Raw genomic sequence first — 17,439 nt, forward strand, 5'->3', positions numbered from 1 at the left:
TTCTAGCATTTCCAGTCCTCCCATAGTCACAGTTAGGAGAGCCATCCGTGTAGATGTTTTGTGTGATGTTATTTTCAGTTTGTAGGTTATGTATGTGTTCAAGAGCTCTCACTTTGGCAGAGTGTTGGAGATAAGGATTGTGTGGGGTCAGTCGTTTAGGAGGGTACATGGGTGTTGTGATATCGATGGAAATTGTCCGCCAGGGTGGCAGGAAGCGCTGCTGTGTCTCAGCTTTGTACAGATTGCCTAGTCCAAACATTCTCAAATGCGTAGCTATAGTTTGGATCAATTTAGATTCGCCAGTTTCAAGACTCATATATTCTAGCAGTTTCCTAGAAGCATTGTTGTCTGAATTATCACACAAGTGCCCCAGGGCCATCAAGAGGTTGACTCCAATATACTATCTTCGACACTGGGAATTCCTAGATCTTTCCTCATATTGATTACTTAAGTGCTCATGGGCCAGCCTATAAGTCCTAAGATAATGGACGAGTTGACAGTAGAATTTTTTTCGGAGGATGGCTGGTCAATGGGTAAAGAAAACGCTTAAATTCATTATGGTAATGATATTTTTTTTAATAAATTAAGCCAAAAGTGTAAAAAATTAAGGGTTAAAGTTGCTAAAAAGTCACGTGACTGCTTAAAGCTGTGTGATTGGTTGTGACGTCACTGACTAGTGCAAGCCGTCCAGCCAGCTGAGGTGTATGTGTTGTTACCAGCAGAAATACAGGACTTGTGGCCATATACAATGTTGATATATACAGCTATGCCTTATTTTTAGGTTAAAATAGATTACTGTTCAAGTATCATCGTGTGTATTTACTTGCCAAAATGATGCAAAAGACCGATAACTCCAAGATGGAAGTTTTCATCACTGTTCTCTAATTCATATCTGGAAAAAGTAAGTTTTCGTCACTGATGTCTATATTTAATGTTGTGGAAGGACTAGGGACGGCCATGGCCAGGGGATGGGCTAGAGATGATCAGATGACAGATATAAGTTAACGTTCTTCATAGCTGGATGGCGGAGTTCTTGATAATACTCTACAATCATAATGACATCTACTTTGGGTAAATTTCTTTCATCTGTCTTGATGAATCCTGGAAGTAGTTGTCCAACCTTCTCGGCTGATCGGCTCTAGATAAATATTATTTGATAATTAATTGTGCTTTACTGTGCAACACAGTAATGCAATATTGAATATATAAATATTACTAACCACATTAACTAATTCAATGGATATTAGCTGCCCATACAACAAATTTCATAGTATAAACATTTCAAACAATATTGGTAAAATTTTGGTTTTGGTCATCTGGGGAACCTTAAGATACTAACTATGGGATAAAGTACTTTAAACAATAAGATAAATTATCTCTACGGGATTTCTGTCGCAAAACATTTTTCGATCGCATAAGAAAATACAGGTCATAGGTTAGGTTGGGCTAGGTTAGGGTATAAGGTTAGCTTAACATACATCGGTAAGGGGGGTAATAACTCAAAACTAGTGATTTCCGATAGAAATGAAGGTCTAAATCGTTCATAACACATCGCAAACCACCAGAAAAGAACATAGTCTGCATGTCTAAATACAGGGATGACCAAAACATAAAATTAACTCAAGCCTATCTTGAATCTAAGCATCCAAATACTTGTGGTAGTTAAAGTAAAATTTTACCCATTAATTAATATAAATGATGATATATCCCAGTGGTTCATTAGTGACTCATCAAAACAATAACAGCACTATGTTGTCATGTTTACCTAGCATCAGGTATTTTCAAAACAAAGTCCAGACAATGTCATTACTGCGGGGATCGGTGGTAGATGCGGTACCGTTCTTGCCTCGCAAGCGGGATGTCACGGGTTCGATTCCCGGGCCGGTGGAAGTTGTTTGGACTTATTTCCTTGCCCCCATTAGTCCCTGTTCACCTAGCAGTAAAGTAGGTACCTAGTGTAAGTCGAAAATTGCGAATTCGTATTCAGGGAAAGTTGTTGGAGCTTCCAATAACTTCATGACATAAAACCACTGACTCTTCAGGCTTCTATGCCCTTAACTCGTGAGACATAAAGGCAAGCATGAACTTAGCATGCTTCCCTGTTGGGCGCTGTAAACGCTTCTGCGCTTCACCTTACACAAGGATGTAAGGGGGTGCCCAATAAATAATACAAAAAAAAAAATGTCATTACTTCTAAATTGACTCGCATCTCCATCCCGGCGTCGTCTGCAGGGTAGGTGGTGACGTCATTGCAAATGGCGGCTCTGTTTCTCGAGAAATAATTTTATCTCGACTATTATAGCAGGACTTTAAACTTTTATTACAAATTATATATACCGTATTACTCTACGAACGTGGCAGAGTGTATTTCTTGTGTTTACCCAGAACCGTCATCTCGTCCATTCTAAGGGCTTTATTCTGCATTTTTCGAGCTCGTCAATGCTTTTCCCGTCACGAAGGACCAGGGCTGGTGCGTGGTAATCTAATAGATATCTTACTGTGTATATAGCCAAGGTACAGTACATTGTTTTGTCAGTTCTGATATTAGCGCCATAGTGTGGTGTTGTACCCCGCTACACATCTGAGGTTTTAACCTATCAGTACATTAGCGGGTTAGCTGTTTTATGGCCGGTGAGGTACAGGGAATAGAGACACCGAAATATTTAGAAGAGGAGACATAGTCAATGGTGTTGTTACCTATCTTAAGGTTTGATGGTCCACATTTGCGGTAACCAGTTTGTTTGTTGAAAACTTTAGCTTTTTCAGTGGAGTTTTTGAGACCAAGATTCTCACAGGCTGACTGTACATGGTTCAGGGTGGTTTGCATTTCACGATTAGTTTTAGTATGTTTAAGAATGTCATCTGTATAGCTAACAGTAATATTTGTTAGGGTAGGACATATACGGAATTCCTCATGTTGCTAGGACAAATACACGAATAAGTCCCTCGCTATCTGGACGGTGTATGCAGGTGATTCCTAACTCCTCTAAGTTAAGGTGAATGGATGTGTCATCTCACTGTCTGGCTCGGGATAAGCTGTATTCTCTCTCACGACAAGGACAAAATAAAGCAGTTAACCCCCGTGTTAGCCTGTGACCCTTAAACGCGTGCTTGGCCGTGGAGGGAAGAGGCACTGGTGTAAAGAAGTAGTAGTATACCTTGAATGCGATGGCCTCGTGGTAATGTGCCAAGCCATCCAAATCCCGATTATAACAGACCATGCCGCCCCTGATTAATTATCATCATTTCAATTACATCAGTTATAAACCTCTAAGTCCCAAACACCAGAAGGATATATATCTCATAATTTTGAACTATGAAAGACAGTTGTACTAAGAATATGTAAAAGATCTTAGTTGTTGAAGTGCGATAATGCATTATAATATCAACGGGAACCAATACTGAAGATCACATCAAGTATCAAGACCCATTTTTGGTCAAGAGGACCTTCGTTAATGATCCCATTTTTTCTAATCTGATCCTGGGATTAAGTTTTTGAAGCAGTTATCACTCCAGGCGATCACATTCTCTGTTAGATATGGGAATTTGCCCAAGATTTGAACCTCACTTTGAGAACACTAATGTCCTGACGGGCTTTTTGATGCCTAAAGTTTGAAAATAGTACGTACAACATGGGAGAGTAGGATTGGAATAAGTTGAAAATTATTAAAAAAATAAAATTATCTGTTTTATCCTGCAGATGGCTGAGGGGGCCCAAGAGGATGATGGGAACTGCGTGAAACTGTGCTGCGAGGAACACAAGGCAGTAGGGTAAGTACATGAACACCTCAGCTGTTGAGATCCACCGAAATTAATAAGGACTCATGTGTTACCGTTATCAGACTGAAGGAGATGTAGTTTTCAGGGGAGCAGTGTACATCCCATTACTAAGAAAATAGTTTAGGCATCAGCATTCATTTGATTTTTTCTCAAGTACCAATGCTACTAATATCTTGGGTATGCTGCGCCTTATTGAAGTATTGCAGCGGGTGTAATGCCTTCTGCTGGTGCTGCTAATTTGAAGCAGACGCTTTAATCCCGATGGTGGAGAGGGAAGTAGTTACGAAATTATATTGACGACTTATTTCTTTTTTCGACTCTTACTAAACTCCTTTACTGCTGGACGTCACTTTTAATATTTTATTTGGCAAACTCCAGACGGTTTTATTTAGCAAATATAGATCCCTTGTACCCAAGGGATTTAGAAAAGAACACCGTGAACTCCGGACCTGTAACCATGTTCCAAAAATGTTTGTGACATGAAATTAAGAACACTGTACATAAAATCATGTTGAAAACTCAGCTTGTCAAACTATCATTCTTTCAAAACAATTTAGACAAATATAATTATTTAATATATTTGCTGCATTTCAGCGTTGCCTTTGATTTTTTAAAGTGTAATTCCTTTTAAATATCAATATTCGGCAAGTATTTGTACTGTAAACTAGTAACTGTAATCGATCGCCTTCACTTACCCAACTGTTCAGTTATCATTTCATTCTCTGCTGGGTAAACGATCCTTTATTCCCTTGAACACTGCATCTTTTACCAAGTAACGTAAAACGTATTTGGTTAAATATGCATAAATAAAGTGTGGTGCATTGGTATGATTAATCAAAGTGTGGTGGAGACCTGTTCATCTCCAAAGTATTGTTTATTAAAGCCCTAACGGCCCTTTAAAACCTATCTCGAATAACTCTTTCGCTGTCATTTCCGCACTCGCCATTTTCTTCTGGCTACCCCAAAACGATTTTATTTAGCTTAGGGTAACTTCCCGCAGCCAAGGGGTTAGGGGCAGTGTGGATACAATATACTGATTATTAAGCCTTCAGTAAACAAGAAGGAAGTGTGCTCGACCCTGCAAGTTGCACTCGAGCACTGTCCCCCTGTGGTTGAGTTAAGTATCTATTCACAGCTGGGTGAACTTGGGGTGCCCCAGGAACCAATAAGCTACTCTTAGAACAATAGGAGAGTGCTCTTTCTACTCGGCTGCCATAAAGTTAATCTTAACTTCAAGGACGGTGATACAATTCCTTGCTTATTTTATAAAGTATTATCGTAGTGACGGGATTAGAGAGAGATAAGTAAAAGAGTGTTGGAAAAATATGATACGTCTGTCTTCCAAATTATTGTCTCAGACCGTCACAGGAGCCCCACTAAATCGTCTCACTGATAAATAGAAGAATCTCCAGTTCATGTAGAAGGTAATATTGAACTTGGAATTTAGTCAACTTACATCCTACATTTCTCATTGGTTATACTTTAGTGTCATGTATTGCCGCTGCCCTATTTAGACGCCCACTGTTATAGATAAACCATGTTTCAGATGCCCACTGTAATAAATAACCCATGTTACGAATGCCCACTGTAATAAATAAACCATGTTACGGGTGCCCACTGTAATAAATAAACCACGTTACAGATGCCCACTGTAATAAACTATGTTACAGACGCCCTTTGTAATAAACCAGTGATACATAGGATTTGCAACGCGAATTTATTCTTGGCACTGAAACTTGTACAACTTGACAATGAGGCCTTACTATTTCATATCGGTACCTGCGTGACCACCACATAAAGTTACAACAATAGATGTCGGAATACCCTATTTATATTTCGTACCCTATTGGCCGAGTGCAAGGAAACATTCCTGAACAGCTCTCTGCTTTCAAGTTGAGTTAGAGTGTTTTAAAGGACGAAGTCTTTACATTTTCCTCTTGAAAGTGGTGCCGTGTATTGAATCAGCTGAGGCTCTCCGTCGCCTATATACATAAATCAGGTGTCGTGGTGAACGATGGACCGATATTGTTTTGGGTAGATTAATGACGTGTCCTACATTTTACTCCCCCTCTAACCTCCCTTCTCGCTAGTCCCTCACCCGCGCCTCCCTCCCTTCTTTTCCTTCGTCTTGTTCCATTTTGTCGCCTATTTCCCATATTTATGGCTTACTTCCTCTTTCCCAGTTTGTCTTTCCCTTCGACTTCCTGACTTCTCTTTTCATTACCCTTCCCTTCATTTTCCATATGAATTCCCTCCCCTTTCTATTCCTGTATCTGTCCATTCTCTCATTCATTTTTCTCATAATTTTGTTGTTCCCCTCCCTTTCTTTCTATTGTTTCCTTGATCGTTCCCTTCTTGCATTTCTCTTTTTTACTTCCCCTTTTCTACCTCCCTTTGTCTTTGCATCCCACTTCCCTTTCTTCTTACTTTTACTTACTTTTACTCTGTTTTTGCCTTTCGCACTCTCTCCCTTTCCCCATTCCCTTCTGTCCCCTGCCATCCCGTTCTTTCTCTTTAGCCTTCCACTAAATACTGATAATATTTGTCTTTTGATAGACCAAAATGTTTTGAGGCATGGCCGTCCAATAAGGACAGTGTGGATACAGCTCACTGTATACTAAGCCTTCGGTACACAAGGAGGCAACATTTCCGGTACTACCTTCGACCGCATTTAATTCCCCAAGTTGTAACTTAGGTACCCAGTTTCAGATGGGTGAACTGGGAGTGCCCGGGAATCGTATTCAAACAGCTAAGCCATCAAACTTATAAGATAATGACATTGTAATCAAGGAGTTATGTTATTGTACTCAAAGGATTACGATACATTAATCAGTGGACTAATTCATTGTATTCAAGGGGTTAAATTATTGTACGCAAGGGGTTGAGTTATCGTATTCAAGAGGTTACGGGACATTAATCAGTGGAGTATTCATTGTAGTCAGTGGGTTGTCATTGTACTGAAGGGGTTAAATGAATTGTCAGCTCATCTTGGTGAGACGTGCCAATATAACTGCCAAGGCATGAGAGCGAGTCTGCTAGAGATCTAACCTTGAATTAAATTACGTTAAATATGATTCCCGTCACACACTTATTTAATATATTTAAGTATACAAAATATCCACATGTATACATCACACTTGTATGACACATTTAGTTACGAGTGCATCTAATTGCTACATAAACTACACTCTACATTCTGGACACATGTGCCACATTGATATAAACTATATTTTTTACATATATACGGAGATATTTTACACCACTCACATACACGTCTCATACATCAAGTAGAATTCAGGTACACCTACCAAACTTGCATATCACACTTGCTATAATATGTTGACACGTAAAACTTGTAAGCGTCACATCTTCAGGGCCCCCGCACACGATCACCCTTTTAGTGGCTTGTGGCTGCCACTTTTTGTGGCCATAAATGAAACGTACAGTACAGTACAGTACAGTATAGTACAGTACAGTACAGTATAGTACAGTACAGTACTCTACATGTTTGTATGGAAGACCACACACGAGCCACTATTTTGTGACTGAACATGGTCTCCCGGGAGGTACAGCACACATCATACATCTTGCACAGTAGGTCACTAACTGGCTTTTAATTATGTTTCTGTTAATTGTGAATGTTGCAGTTACCTTTTGTTTATGCATTCAACACAAGGTTGGATCTAGTTTTACAAAAGTTCAATACAGTAACGCATATTGCATTTCATATTTAATTCAATGCAATATCCTTCTACTCGTCCTACTAAATAAATATATCATGTTGCATTTCACCTCATGAAATTCTACACATTATATATTTTTATTTTTACTTTCCGTGGAATATTGAATTCAGGCTTCTTATTAAATCATATACAATAGCAATTGGTAATCTGTTCTTACCTTAAGTTACTGCGAGTCTCTCTTCTGCTGGCACACATTTCCTCATGTTGTTGCTTTGATGTGAAATTGCTGGTCCAATGATGGTCATCAGCTCATCAAAATTATTAGAAGTCATTCTAAAGTAGTTAAAAACTTGGCAGGGTACGATCTCAGGTCTTCATAGAGAGTAAAACTGACCCCTGAGCAACCTTTGGCTAATCATTGGATGTACCCCTTACTTATTTTATTTTTTTACCTTTTCTTTCTTCCCTTAAGTAGCAGATCATAAACCTATGCACCTCTTCGAAGTCCATGCTGGAACTGTTGGCTGATGCCCATATGTGGCTGTTACAAATTGTGACTCGTGTGCGGTAGACAAATTTCGTCTGTGTTTTTCTTGTCTTTTTTGTTTTTTGGTGGCGCCACAAAATATGTATAGAGTATACAAACATGTCAACGGCTTATGGGACACAGCACACAACCAGGGGATGGAAACTCAAAACACCTCGTAAGTTATACATTCGGTGATTTTGTAATTGACTTATGTTATTCAGACTTACAAACTGCTCACAACGTTGTAAATCTCCGATACTGAAAACTATTTTGCGATGCTGTTAGGGCATTGTAACTCGAATATAAACATTGTAGAGCAAGTCTTCGAGAAGGAAAGCCGGCCAAGCACAGTTACGCTTTCAAAATATACCGACGGATCACAAGCTAAGGATATCAGGTGACTTTGGATTTACTCTTTTATACTAAATTTATTTCAGAGCTCCGCAGATGGCATAAAATGAAAATTAACCCAACCTTTTTTTTATATATTACTTTAAAAGAGGCTACACAGCAAAAATGTAAATGTGGTAACAACGTGGGTTTGTCTATAATTATGAGGCACCGATATACCAACGGTAGATACACTGCTTCTCGCGGAGGAACAGGGTACCAACAGAAAATATCAACTTTCTAGTGCAAAGAATTCTTTATGCCGAGCGGAGGGAAGAAGAAGAATTTCCTTCGAATGGAAGTATTAATTGACGGAAGGAAGTTTTTTCTTTTTAAGAATACCAATGCTGGTCTCGTGATATCTGGACAGCCAAAGTTTGAATGCCTTTAGTGTTTTATTGGCGATCATCATTTATACGGAATTAAAGTATCAGTATCCATGACTACCCTTGCTCTTCAAACACTCCGCGGACTATTTACCTTTCATTTGGTCGTAGCGCATTTTTCAGATATTAAGACCGTCTCCATCATCAAAAGCAGCATTAAACTACAAACATTGATTGGCTATTGACAGTATATGTGCTTGGAGGTATGTACAGTCACCCAAAAAAGTTCTGTCGCTTTTCACCCTGAACTATGAACCCCGAGATTCAGACTCTTGAATCCGAAGCATTTATGGACAGAATAAATTATCAGTGTCTACTGCTTCGGGCTCACGAGTCTGAAACTCGGGGTTCGTGGTTCAGGATGAGAGGCGACAGGACTTTTTTGGGTGACTGTACTATTATAGTTAGGACGTCTGTAAACAATACGTCCGTTTCCACCAAAGTAACTTCGGCTTCAGCTTAAAGAAACCAAATTTTTGCTTCTCTTTTATTAATCTGCATTGTTTTCCATTTTACTTTTAAGCCATATTATAAGAAATTTAGATTCTCTAAAAAATATTTATTTTTATAATAAACTATGAATCGATGCACCAGCCTTCGTTTAAATTCATACAGCAGAAAAGCCACGTGCCACTCTGTCACATACTGTCTGACTCTCGAAGGTTGAGCTAACCAGTGTATTCGGTTATTCAGTGAAGCGTATTTTGAGATAACATATACGTAAGCTTAAGGGTATTTTTGTGACGATAGTGAAGTGAAATTTGTGTACTAACTGACAGAAGGATGTGATGGACTAACAGTATTGTTGTACCAGGACAGCCTGATGATTTACGTCTCATCTCCAGAGTAGCTGCTTGTGCAAAGCCTTTGTGAGGACAGACTCTTATATAGAATCATAACACTCATGATAAAAGTGTTCATAATTGCCCTAACTGTGAATTGTGATGAAAGACAAAGATACGCCACATTTCTTGACAATTCGTGTTTGTGATATCTTGTTAAAGGCAATATAAAAGATAGACTACACAGTCTGTTATTGAGTTTCGAAGGGTAAGCTGTTCAGACAATTTTATATAAATGCAATATATAGTGTATTCAGTAAAGCGTATTTTGAGAGATAACTTGTACCTAAGCCTAAAGATATATTTGTGACGAAAGTGAAGGGAAATTTGTGTACGCGCCAACGGAAGGATATTCAAGACTGTGATTTTTGTGACATATTGTAAAAGCAACATAAAAAAATACTCTACAGGGTTGTGCATTTTCCCCAGTAAGAAAAATAGCAACGCAACTTCAACGAAAGGTAAGACTTATTGTACACAGATATGCTATGGGTAAAATTGTTCAGTTTAGCTCCGACTCTAATTGCTCCCTATGTTATGTTGGGATCATAACTGATAGTGTCGGTATTATCGTTTTGGTCGTCCAGGGAATCTTAGGGGGGTCGGGGGTGAAGCCCCCCGGTTAGGTTAGATATGAGTTAGGTTAGGTTAGGTTACATTTAGTTAGGTTAGGTAGGTTAGTTTAGGTTAGGTTAGATTAGTTTAGATGTTCAAATACAGGGATAACCGAAACTATAGTGTCTTATAATATATGGTGCAGTGTAATCCCTTTTTAGGGTTGCTGCCCTAATACTGTACATGGAGAAGCAAAAAAAAAAAAAAATTGAGCGAGCTTCTAACCCGCTGGAAATCTAAGGCCCGAATTCAGAACAATTATTTGAAACCGCATGGAGGTTTAAACCAAGGATCGAGTGAAGATTGAAGATTGTTGGTATTCAGACGCTGACTTGAGTCAACACAAAGATTCAAACCCGGTTTGAGATCGTAATTGTTGATCCTCGCATTAATCCAGCCTGGAGGCAGGTTTAGCTGTCGATCCTTCAAGCAAGTCAACATGAATTTTGACAGAGAGTGCTGTTTTTCTGCGATATCATCAAATTGGAAATTTTGTAGAGTGAAGACTGATGGTAGATAGGCAGAATCCCTCCCAAAAATTCTGATGACGCGCAATTTAAACAACGAAATAGGTTCAGCAAGGGAGATTTCCTTGATATTTTCCGTGATATAGAGAGCATCTACTTGACAGACCTGTTGGCTATGGTTCACCTCTACCTCCCATTCATCATCTGATGATTGCTTTGAGATTCTTCGCAATGAATAGTTTCCTGATAAGAAAGATTCTGGTTACTGAATGAGTTATGGTAATGTGTTACAACACTTTTGTGTTTAGGATCCATGCAGATCAAGTAGGTAAATGTAAAGAACGCTGACGCTTTTTTATTTTCAGTTTTTCTTCGGGAAAACTATTTTTATTTATTTTCAATAAAATTAAATCAACCTTAGAGCATTTTGATTTTAATGTATTAATAAAGGAAAGTCTTTTCTCAACATTACGAATTAGGGGAAATGTGGGGTTAAAAGAACAGAAAGAAACCTAACCTAACTGAACCTAGCAAGGTTACTACACCTTGCATTGATTCATCTTGCTTTGGTTATGGATATTGACACCTGTCCCGGATTATATCGGTAATTGTTCTTCCTCAATGAATTTCTTTGTTATCATATAAGTGGGGTATGCTATAACGAATCTAATTGGTTCTAGAACCTTGTTCGTTATAGCATTCGTTCGTTATAGGATAAATCCGTTCCAGGCCCCCAAATACAACCACTTAACACTAAAAAATATAATATAAAATTGTAAAAATTTTAAAAAGTGCATAAATATGCATCTAAACCCCTGAAATAAAGATTATCATTAATACTTGTAATAAAAAAACAGTGAATCAGTAAAAAAAAAAAAAAAATAATGTTCATTGTAGGATCCGTTCGTTATTGCATACCCCACAGCCACGTTGCAAAACAGTACCATAAATCATTATAATTTAATCATAATTTGATTGTAATTCTAGTAATAAAAGTAACTTTTGATGTGCAAGGAGAGATTTCTCCCCCATAAAAACTCGTCGAGTCATAGTTGCCGCCATAATCTTGTAAAAATTACTCTCAATGGTGATTGGCTGTCGTAATGGTGTAACTGAAACGTGATTGGCTAAAATTTCAGTGTTCGAATCCTTGCTCGTAATTGAAGATAATGCAGCAGATTACTCGATATGGGGTTCAAGTCGATGTTCTGAATATGGGTAATCCACTGCAGGAAATCTTGGATGGAGGAATTTAGATTCGCAGGCCTAAGGCAAGCTCAAATTCCAGGCTCAAATCACCGTTTTGAATTCGGGCCTAAATGTCCTAAAAAAGAATATTATGATCCATGTACTCTTGCAGCCTGTTAAATGTGTTTACTAGTTTGATATTATTTAAAAGTATTTTAAATTGTCATTTCAAGATGAGCTACTATATCTTAAAAGGCTTAACCATGTAAAACTTACCTTATTGTATAATTTGTATTTTTAAATGTTAATGGAAAATTAAGTTTGCTTCACTTTCAATATCGAAGAGAGTCGAATAATTTTTAGTTTGGTTAAAATAGTTTTTTCTCGGATACCTTATCGCATACAGTATGTACGATAAGTCCCTATGCGTTAAAACAACAGCAAAGGCTCTATTGGAAACTATTAGGGGCAAAATTGGCGACACTTTCCATAACGTTCATTTAAATCTTTCATGAAACGTTCTGAAAGATGCATTATATAGCCTTTTATTGGCCAGCACTTCAAAGGTTTGAACAGCCGTAGGCACGATTACGAAGTATTTCTGATGGATTTCAAAAGAAAATTATATATCTGATGGATGATAGAGTTTGATTACGACCCGTGACCCATGGTGTCTTAAAAAAAAATAAAGTAAGCATACCCAGCGCTTTTCCTAGTTAGTTACTTCGTCTTTGCTTCACCTTGTCAATGTAGCTTACGCAGGGAAACGAAATGAAAGTACGGTAATTTACGATTAAAACAAACCAGTTTAAACTGGCCAAATACTGTGTGGTGTATCATTAGATTAAGGTTGCTTGGTTTGGTTGGTTCGTGTTGTAGTAGTTAGAAACCTTTAGAAGGTTTAAAGTTCATGACTCCCTGGGTCGTCCTGTTGGTAGAACCACAGCGCTATGAATGGTGATTTAAAACTTAATATTCCTATGCTCAGTCTTTTTTCTTTGTTATCCGACTGCTTTGCATTGTATGCATTAAAACAAAGATAAATTGTTATGAAAGGGGCTCATAGTATAACACCATTAACTTCAAAACGAAACGTTGCAGGGGTATTGATATTAGTGATTTTAGTGAAAGGGGTTGACGAAATGGGTACACCTAACATACGATCGTAAAAAGAAGTATAAGTGTCCTTGAGAAGTGCCATCGCTTTGACCATGGAATAAACATCGAAAATAAAGTGGTTAAGTGGCCTGTTCCTGTGATTAACACCTACTGTAGACCAACTGAAGACTGAACACCAGACTGTGTAGGTTATGTATCTAAGCTACTGTGCCGAGTAGCAACCTTGTATATAAGCTACTGTGCCGAGTAGCATCTATGTATATAATTACGTGGCAACACTGCACGTGTTATGTGGCAACATTGCCCCGAGGCTGCCATATGGCAAGGCAGTCTCAGTCTGACTCTGTGGGCCGTGCATGGCACACGCTAGTCACCACTTGTATTTCTCCTATCCGTTAATAAATGGACTTCAGTGTTATCCGGTGTTTCCCTACCCATCACTGCATTCTTCAGGGAACACTTGGAACCTTCATGGCGCAGTGAGTAGGATCTGTGGACTTACAAGTATGTGAACAATGCCGACGGTTACATCTGCCGGTGATGTGCGCGTCGACTAGTGTGTTGTGTTGTGTTTCGCCGTGACGTGCAGTGTTGCGCCATCACGGTGCATTTTAGTGATGGTGGCAGTGTTAGTGTCAGTGTATTAGTGTGTCTAGAGCTGAGAGTTGAGCATTGGCCTCTTTTTTGTGGTACCCACGGAGCACGCAGGCATACACCCTTCTCGTGTGACATCCGGGGAGACACTGACGGTCTTGCCTCCGCGAGCCACCACGCTCTGCTCTCTGAGACACACACACACACACGCACACCTTGACCACCGAAGGGTCAAGACGTACCTGGCGCTCCTCTCGGAGCAGCCAGGTCAACTGTTAAGTTGGCCCATACCAACTCCCTCCCCTGAACCCTCCTCCCCACCGGAATATCAACAAGTTCACGCCAGAAGTTACTATTTCATTTAGGAAAGGAATGGAACCAGTGTTAAACAGAGGTGAACAGTGGTGAACAGTGCTTAAGTCGGTGAGAACAACTCAACAGTAACAGTGGTACCCAAGTTGACCTTCACACAGTGAGGTCCCAGGTACCCAGTGATAACGGCCCGACCCTACAACCAGCGAAGTGTTAATCCGTCTACGATAGGAAGGCCTGGGACCACACCTCACTCATAGAACACCGTCTGTGAGGGAACTACTACACCACGTGAGGCCCCTCATAACACCATCTGTGAGGGAATTACTACACCACGTGAGGCCCCTCATAACACCATCTGTGAGGGAATTACTACACCACGTGAGGCCCCTCATAACACCATCTGTGAGGACTACACGTGAGGCCCTCATAACACCATCTGTGAGAATTGACTACACCACGTGAGGCCCCTCATAACACCATCTGTGAGGGAATTACTACACCACCCGCATAACACCATCGGTGAGGGAATTACTACACCACGTGAGGCCCCTCATAACACCATCTGTGAGGGAATTACTACACCACGTGAGGCCCCTCACAACACCATCTGTGAGGGAACTACTACACCACGTGAGGTCCCTCCTAACACCATCTGGGAGGGAGTTACTACACTACGTGTTTGCTGTTCAACACCTACATTAATCTGTTTGTTCACTGTATGTTCCTTCACCTTTCTCTAATGAAGGCTTTTGTTAAACCACCAATGTATGTAATAAGTCATTTATGTCCAATGTATATTTTCAGCCTTCGGGCTGCAGAACTTTTTCAATAAACCGTTAATTATTATTATTATTATTATTACACTCACGGACAGAACAGTGGACTCTTTGCATTATTTCTGCACTGTTTATGTCATATATATGTGGTTCGAGCTGATGAGGTGCCACTTTATATACTAAATAGCGCAGTTCAAGCATACTAAGATGGGTGGTAAGATGGGACAACGTCAAGATGGGAGACACGACTCCCCACCACCATCCCCTCCACCGGGCACAGACTCTCATCCTCCACCTCCAGCGACGGACATTGCCACACTTCTGAGGTGGATGGACGACAGAGACGAGCGACGCAGAGAGATGGAACTTCAGAGGGAGGAGACACGAAGAGAGGAGGAAAAGGCGCGCTTTGATGCAATATTGGCAACCCTGGCGCTAACCCACCCTCCCTCACTCGCGCACCAAGGCGCCAGTACCCTCCCTCCCCCACCACACCAGCGTCCTCCAGGTACTCTTGCTACTCCAACAGCTCCCAAGGCATCTGTTCAACCCCCACCCGCCCTCTCACCAGACGTCACGTTTCAGCTTTTTCGTGAGTGGAGGCGGCGTTGGACAGATTACTCCACGATGGTGGACCTTGACAGCATGCCTCCAAACAAACAGCTCATCCAACTGCGGATGTGTTTGTCGCTGGAGACCCAGAGAGTTTTGGAGCACACGTTGCAAGTGCCTCCCAATTCTACGTCTTCAGTGACGGATGTGCTCGACCTTTTGCAGGAGCACGTTAAGGGTCGTAATAACTAGGCTTTGCGTCGCCGCGCCTTCACCAGCCGCAAGCAGGCCGTGAATGAATCCTTTGACGACTTTTTTGTACGCTTGAAGAGTTTGTCGGAGGAGATCGACGTCTGCAAGGCGCACAGCCGGGAATGTGAGGAAGCCTGGATCAAGTACGGGATCTTGACAGGTGTCAGGCAAGAAGAGTTGGTGCAGCGACTCATCCCCCTGGACGCTTCCTCCACATTCCAGGTGGTAGTGACTGAATGTCGGTCATACGAGGCCACCAAGTCCGCTACCTCTGCCTTACGGGCCCCACCTGCTGTGAGAGCAATCTCACAATACAAGAAGGGTAAGAAGGCGGCCAACAACGTGAAGGCTGCCGCACGTTCTTCCACGCCTCCGCCTAGTGCTTCCTGTGGCAGCTGTGGAAAGCAGCACGGCCCCAAGACATGCCCGGCCGCTGACGCACTGTGTCGTGGATGTGACCGTAAGGGCCACTGGTCTAACACAGACAGGTGCCCTGCACGAGGCCGCAAGTGTCAGGCCTGCGGTCGCTATGGACACTACGACAAGTGCTGCCACCAACCCAAGCCCAAAAGCCCGAGACGAAGAGGAAAGCAGCGCACTTCCCTCGGGGTGGTTTGCACGCAGCCCCCTTCAGATGGCCCACGCAGCCCCAAGCAGCAGCTGAGTCACATCAGGAGGGTGGAATCGACCACACGCCCCAGGGCTACCCCTTCCCCTACCATCCGCGTCGCCGTCACACACGGTGATGTGTCGGGTCACATCGAGGTGATACTGGACACCGGCGCTGATACTACGGTGATAGGCCTGAAGCACCTCCAGAAACTGGGCCTCACCAAACGCGGCCTGGGACCACCGCCGCAGCTGCAGTACTACAATGCAGACGGTTCCCAGATGCCGGACGCTGTGGGCTCCTTTCAAGCGGAGATCACTTACGGCGACAGGTCGTGTCATGGATGGATCGACGTGCAGCCTACTCTCGCTACATCCTTGTTGTCATGGGAGCACTGCAAGGAGTTAGGCGTGGTGCCCAGAGACTTTCCTGAGCAGATCCCAGCTGCTCGGTACACCGCCAGCAAGGTGCGTGAATCAACGAGCGACGCGCCTGGCGCTGCCGCACAGAGCTGCCCAGAACCCACGTCCACTCCCGCCCTGCCTCCACCCAAGTCACGGCTGCTTCCTCTTCACAGCGAGACGTCTCCTTCAGCCGCAAGGGCCTACTTCCTGAAGGAGTACTCAGATGTGCTGGTGACGAAGGAGGCCCTACGGACCGCGCCACTGAAGGCTATGGCGGGTCCGCCTATGAGGATGCACCTGCGGGAAGATGTACAGCCGTTTGCCATACACACTCCCCGGTTGATCCCTCTCGCCTTCAGGGATTCAGTCAAGAAGGAACTGGATTCCATGGTGGCCCATGGTGTCATCATACCCGTTGGTGACGACCTGTCCCCTTGGTGCCACCCTCTAGTCGCTGTGGCTAAGACTAACGGTGGAGTGCAGATTACTACCGACTTGTCTAAGCTTAACATCCAGGTGTCCCGTCCCGCCCACCCTTCACCCACACCTTTTGCAGCTATACTGAGTGTGGACCCGAAGGTACGGCACTTCTCGACATTGGACGCCCTCTGTGGTTACTGGCAGCCCCCACTGAAGAAGGAGGATCAGCCACTGACCACTTTCATCACGCCTTACAGACGCTTCCGCTACTGCCGTGGCCCTATGGGATTCGCTGCTACTGGGGACGCCTTCTGTCTCCGTGGTGACATGGCACTTCAAGGCGTGACCAACTGCGTGAAGGTAGTGGATGACGTCCTCCTCTACGATGACGACTACCTGACGCATCTTCGCCGCATCGACGAGGTACTGACCAGGTGTAGGACGCACGGCATCACTCTGAATGCCGAGAAGTTCGTCTTGGCCGCACCTGCAGTGTCTTTCTGCGGCTACCGACTCT

General features: G+C 42.2%; 1 protein-coding gene across 1 annotated transcript in view; it reads left to right on the forward strand.

Annotated features, from left to right (window-relative positions):
• The window catches only part of LOC121880160, a 47,067-nt gene extending 43,292 nt beyond the window's left edge, over positions 1 to 3,775 (forward strand). Inside the window, exon 3 of the mRNA XM_042387260.1 lies at positions 3,701 to 3,775. Coding sequence (XP_042243194.1) covers positions 3,701 to 3,775 — 75 coding nt within the window. The remainder of the gene's footprint in view (positions 1 to 3,700) is intronic.
• Positions 3,776 to 17,439: the final 13,664 nt, after the last annotated feature.

The sequence above is a fragment of the Homarus americanus genome, unplaced genomic scaffold (assembly GCF_018991925.1).
Source record: "Homarus americanus isolate GMGI-L3 unplaced genomic scaffold, GMGI_Hamer_2.0 scaffold30108, whole genome shotgun sequence".
In the NCBI taxonomy this organism is placed as follows: domain Eukaryota; kingdom Metazoa; phylum Arthropoda; class Malacostraca; order Decapoda; family Nephropidae; genus Homarus; species Homarus americanus.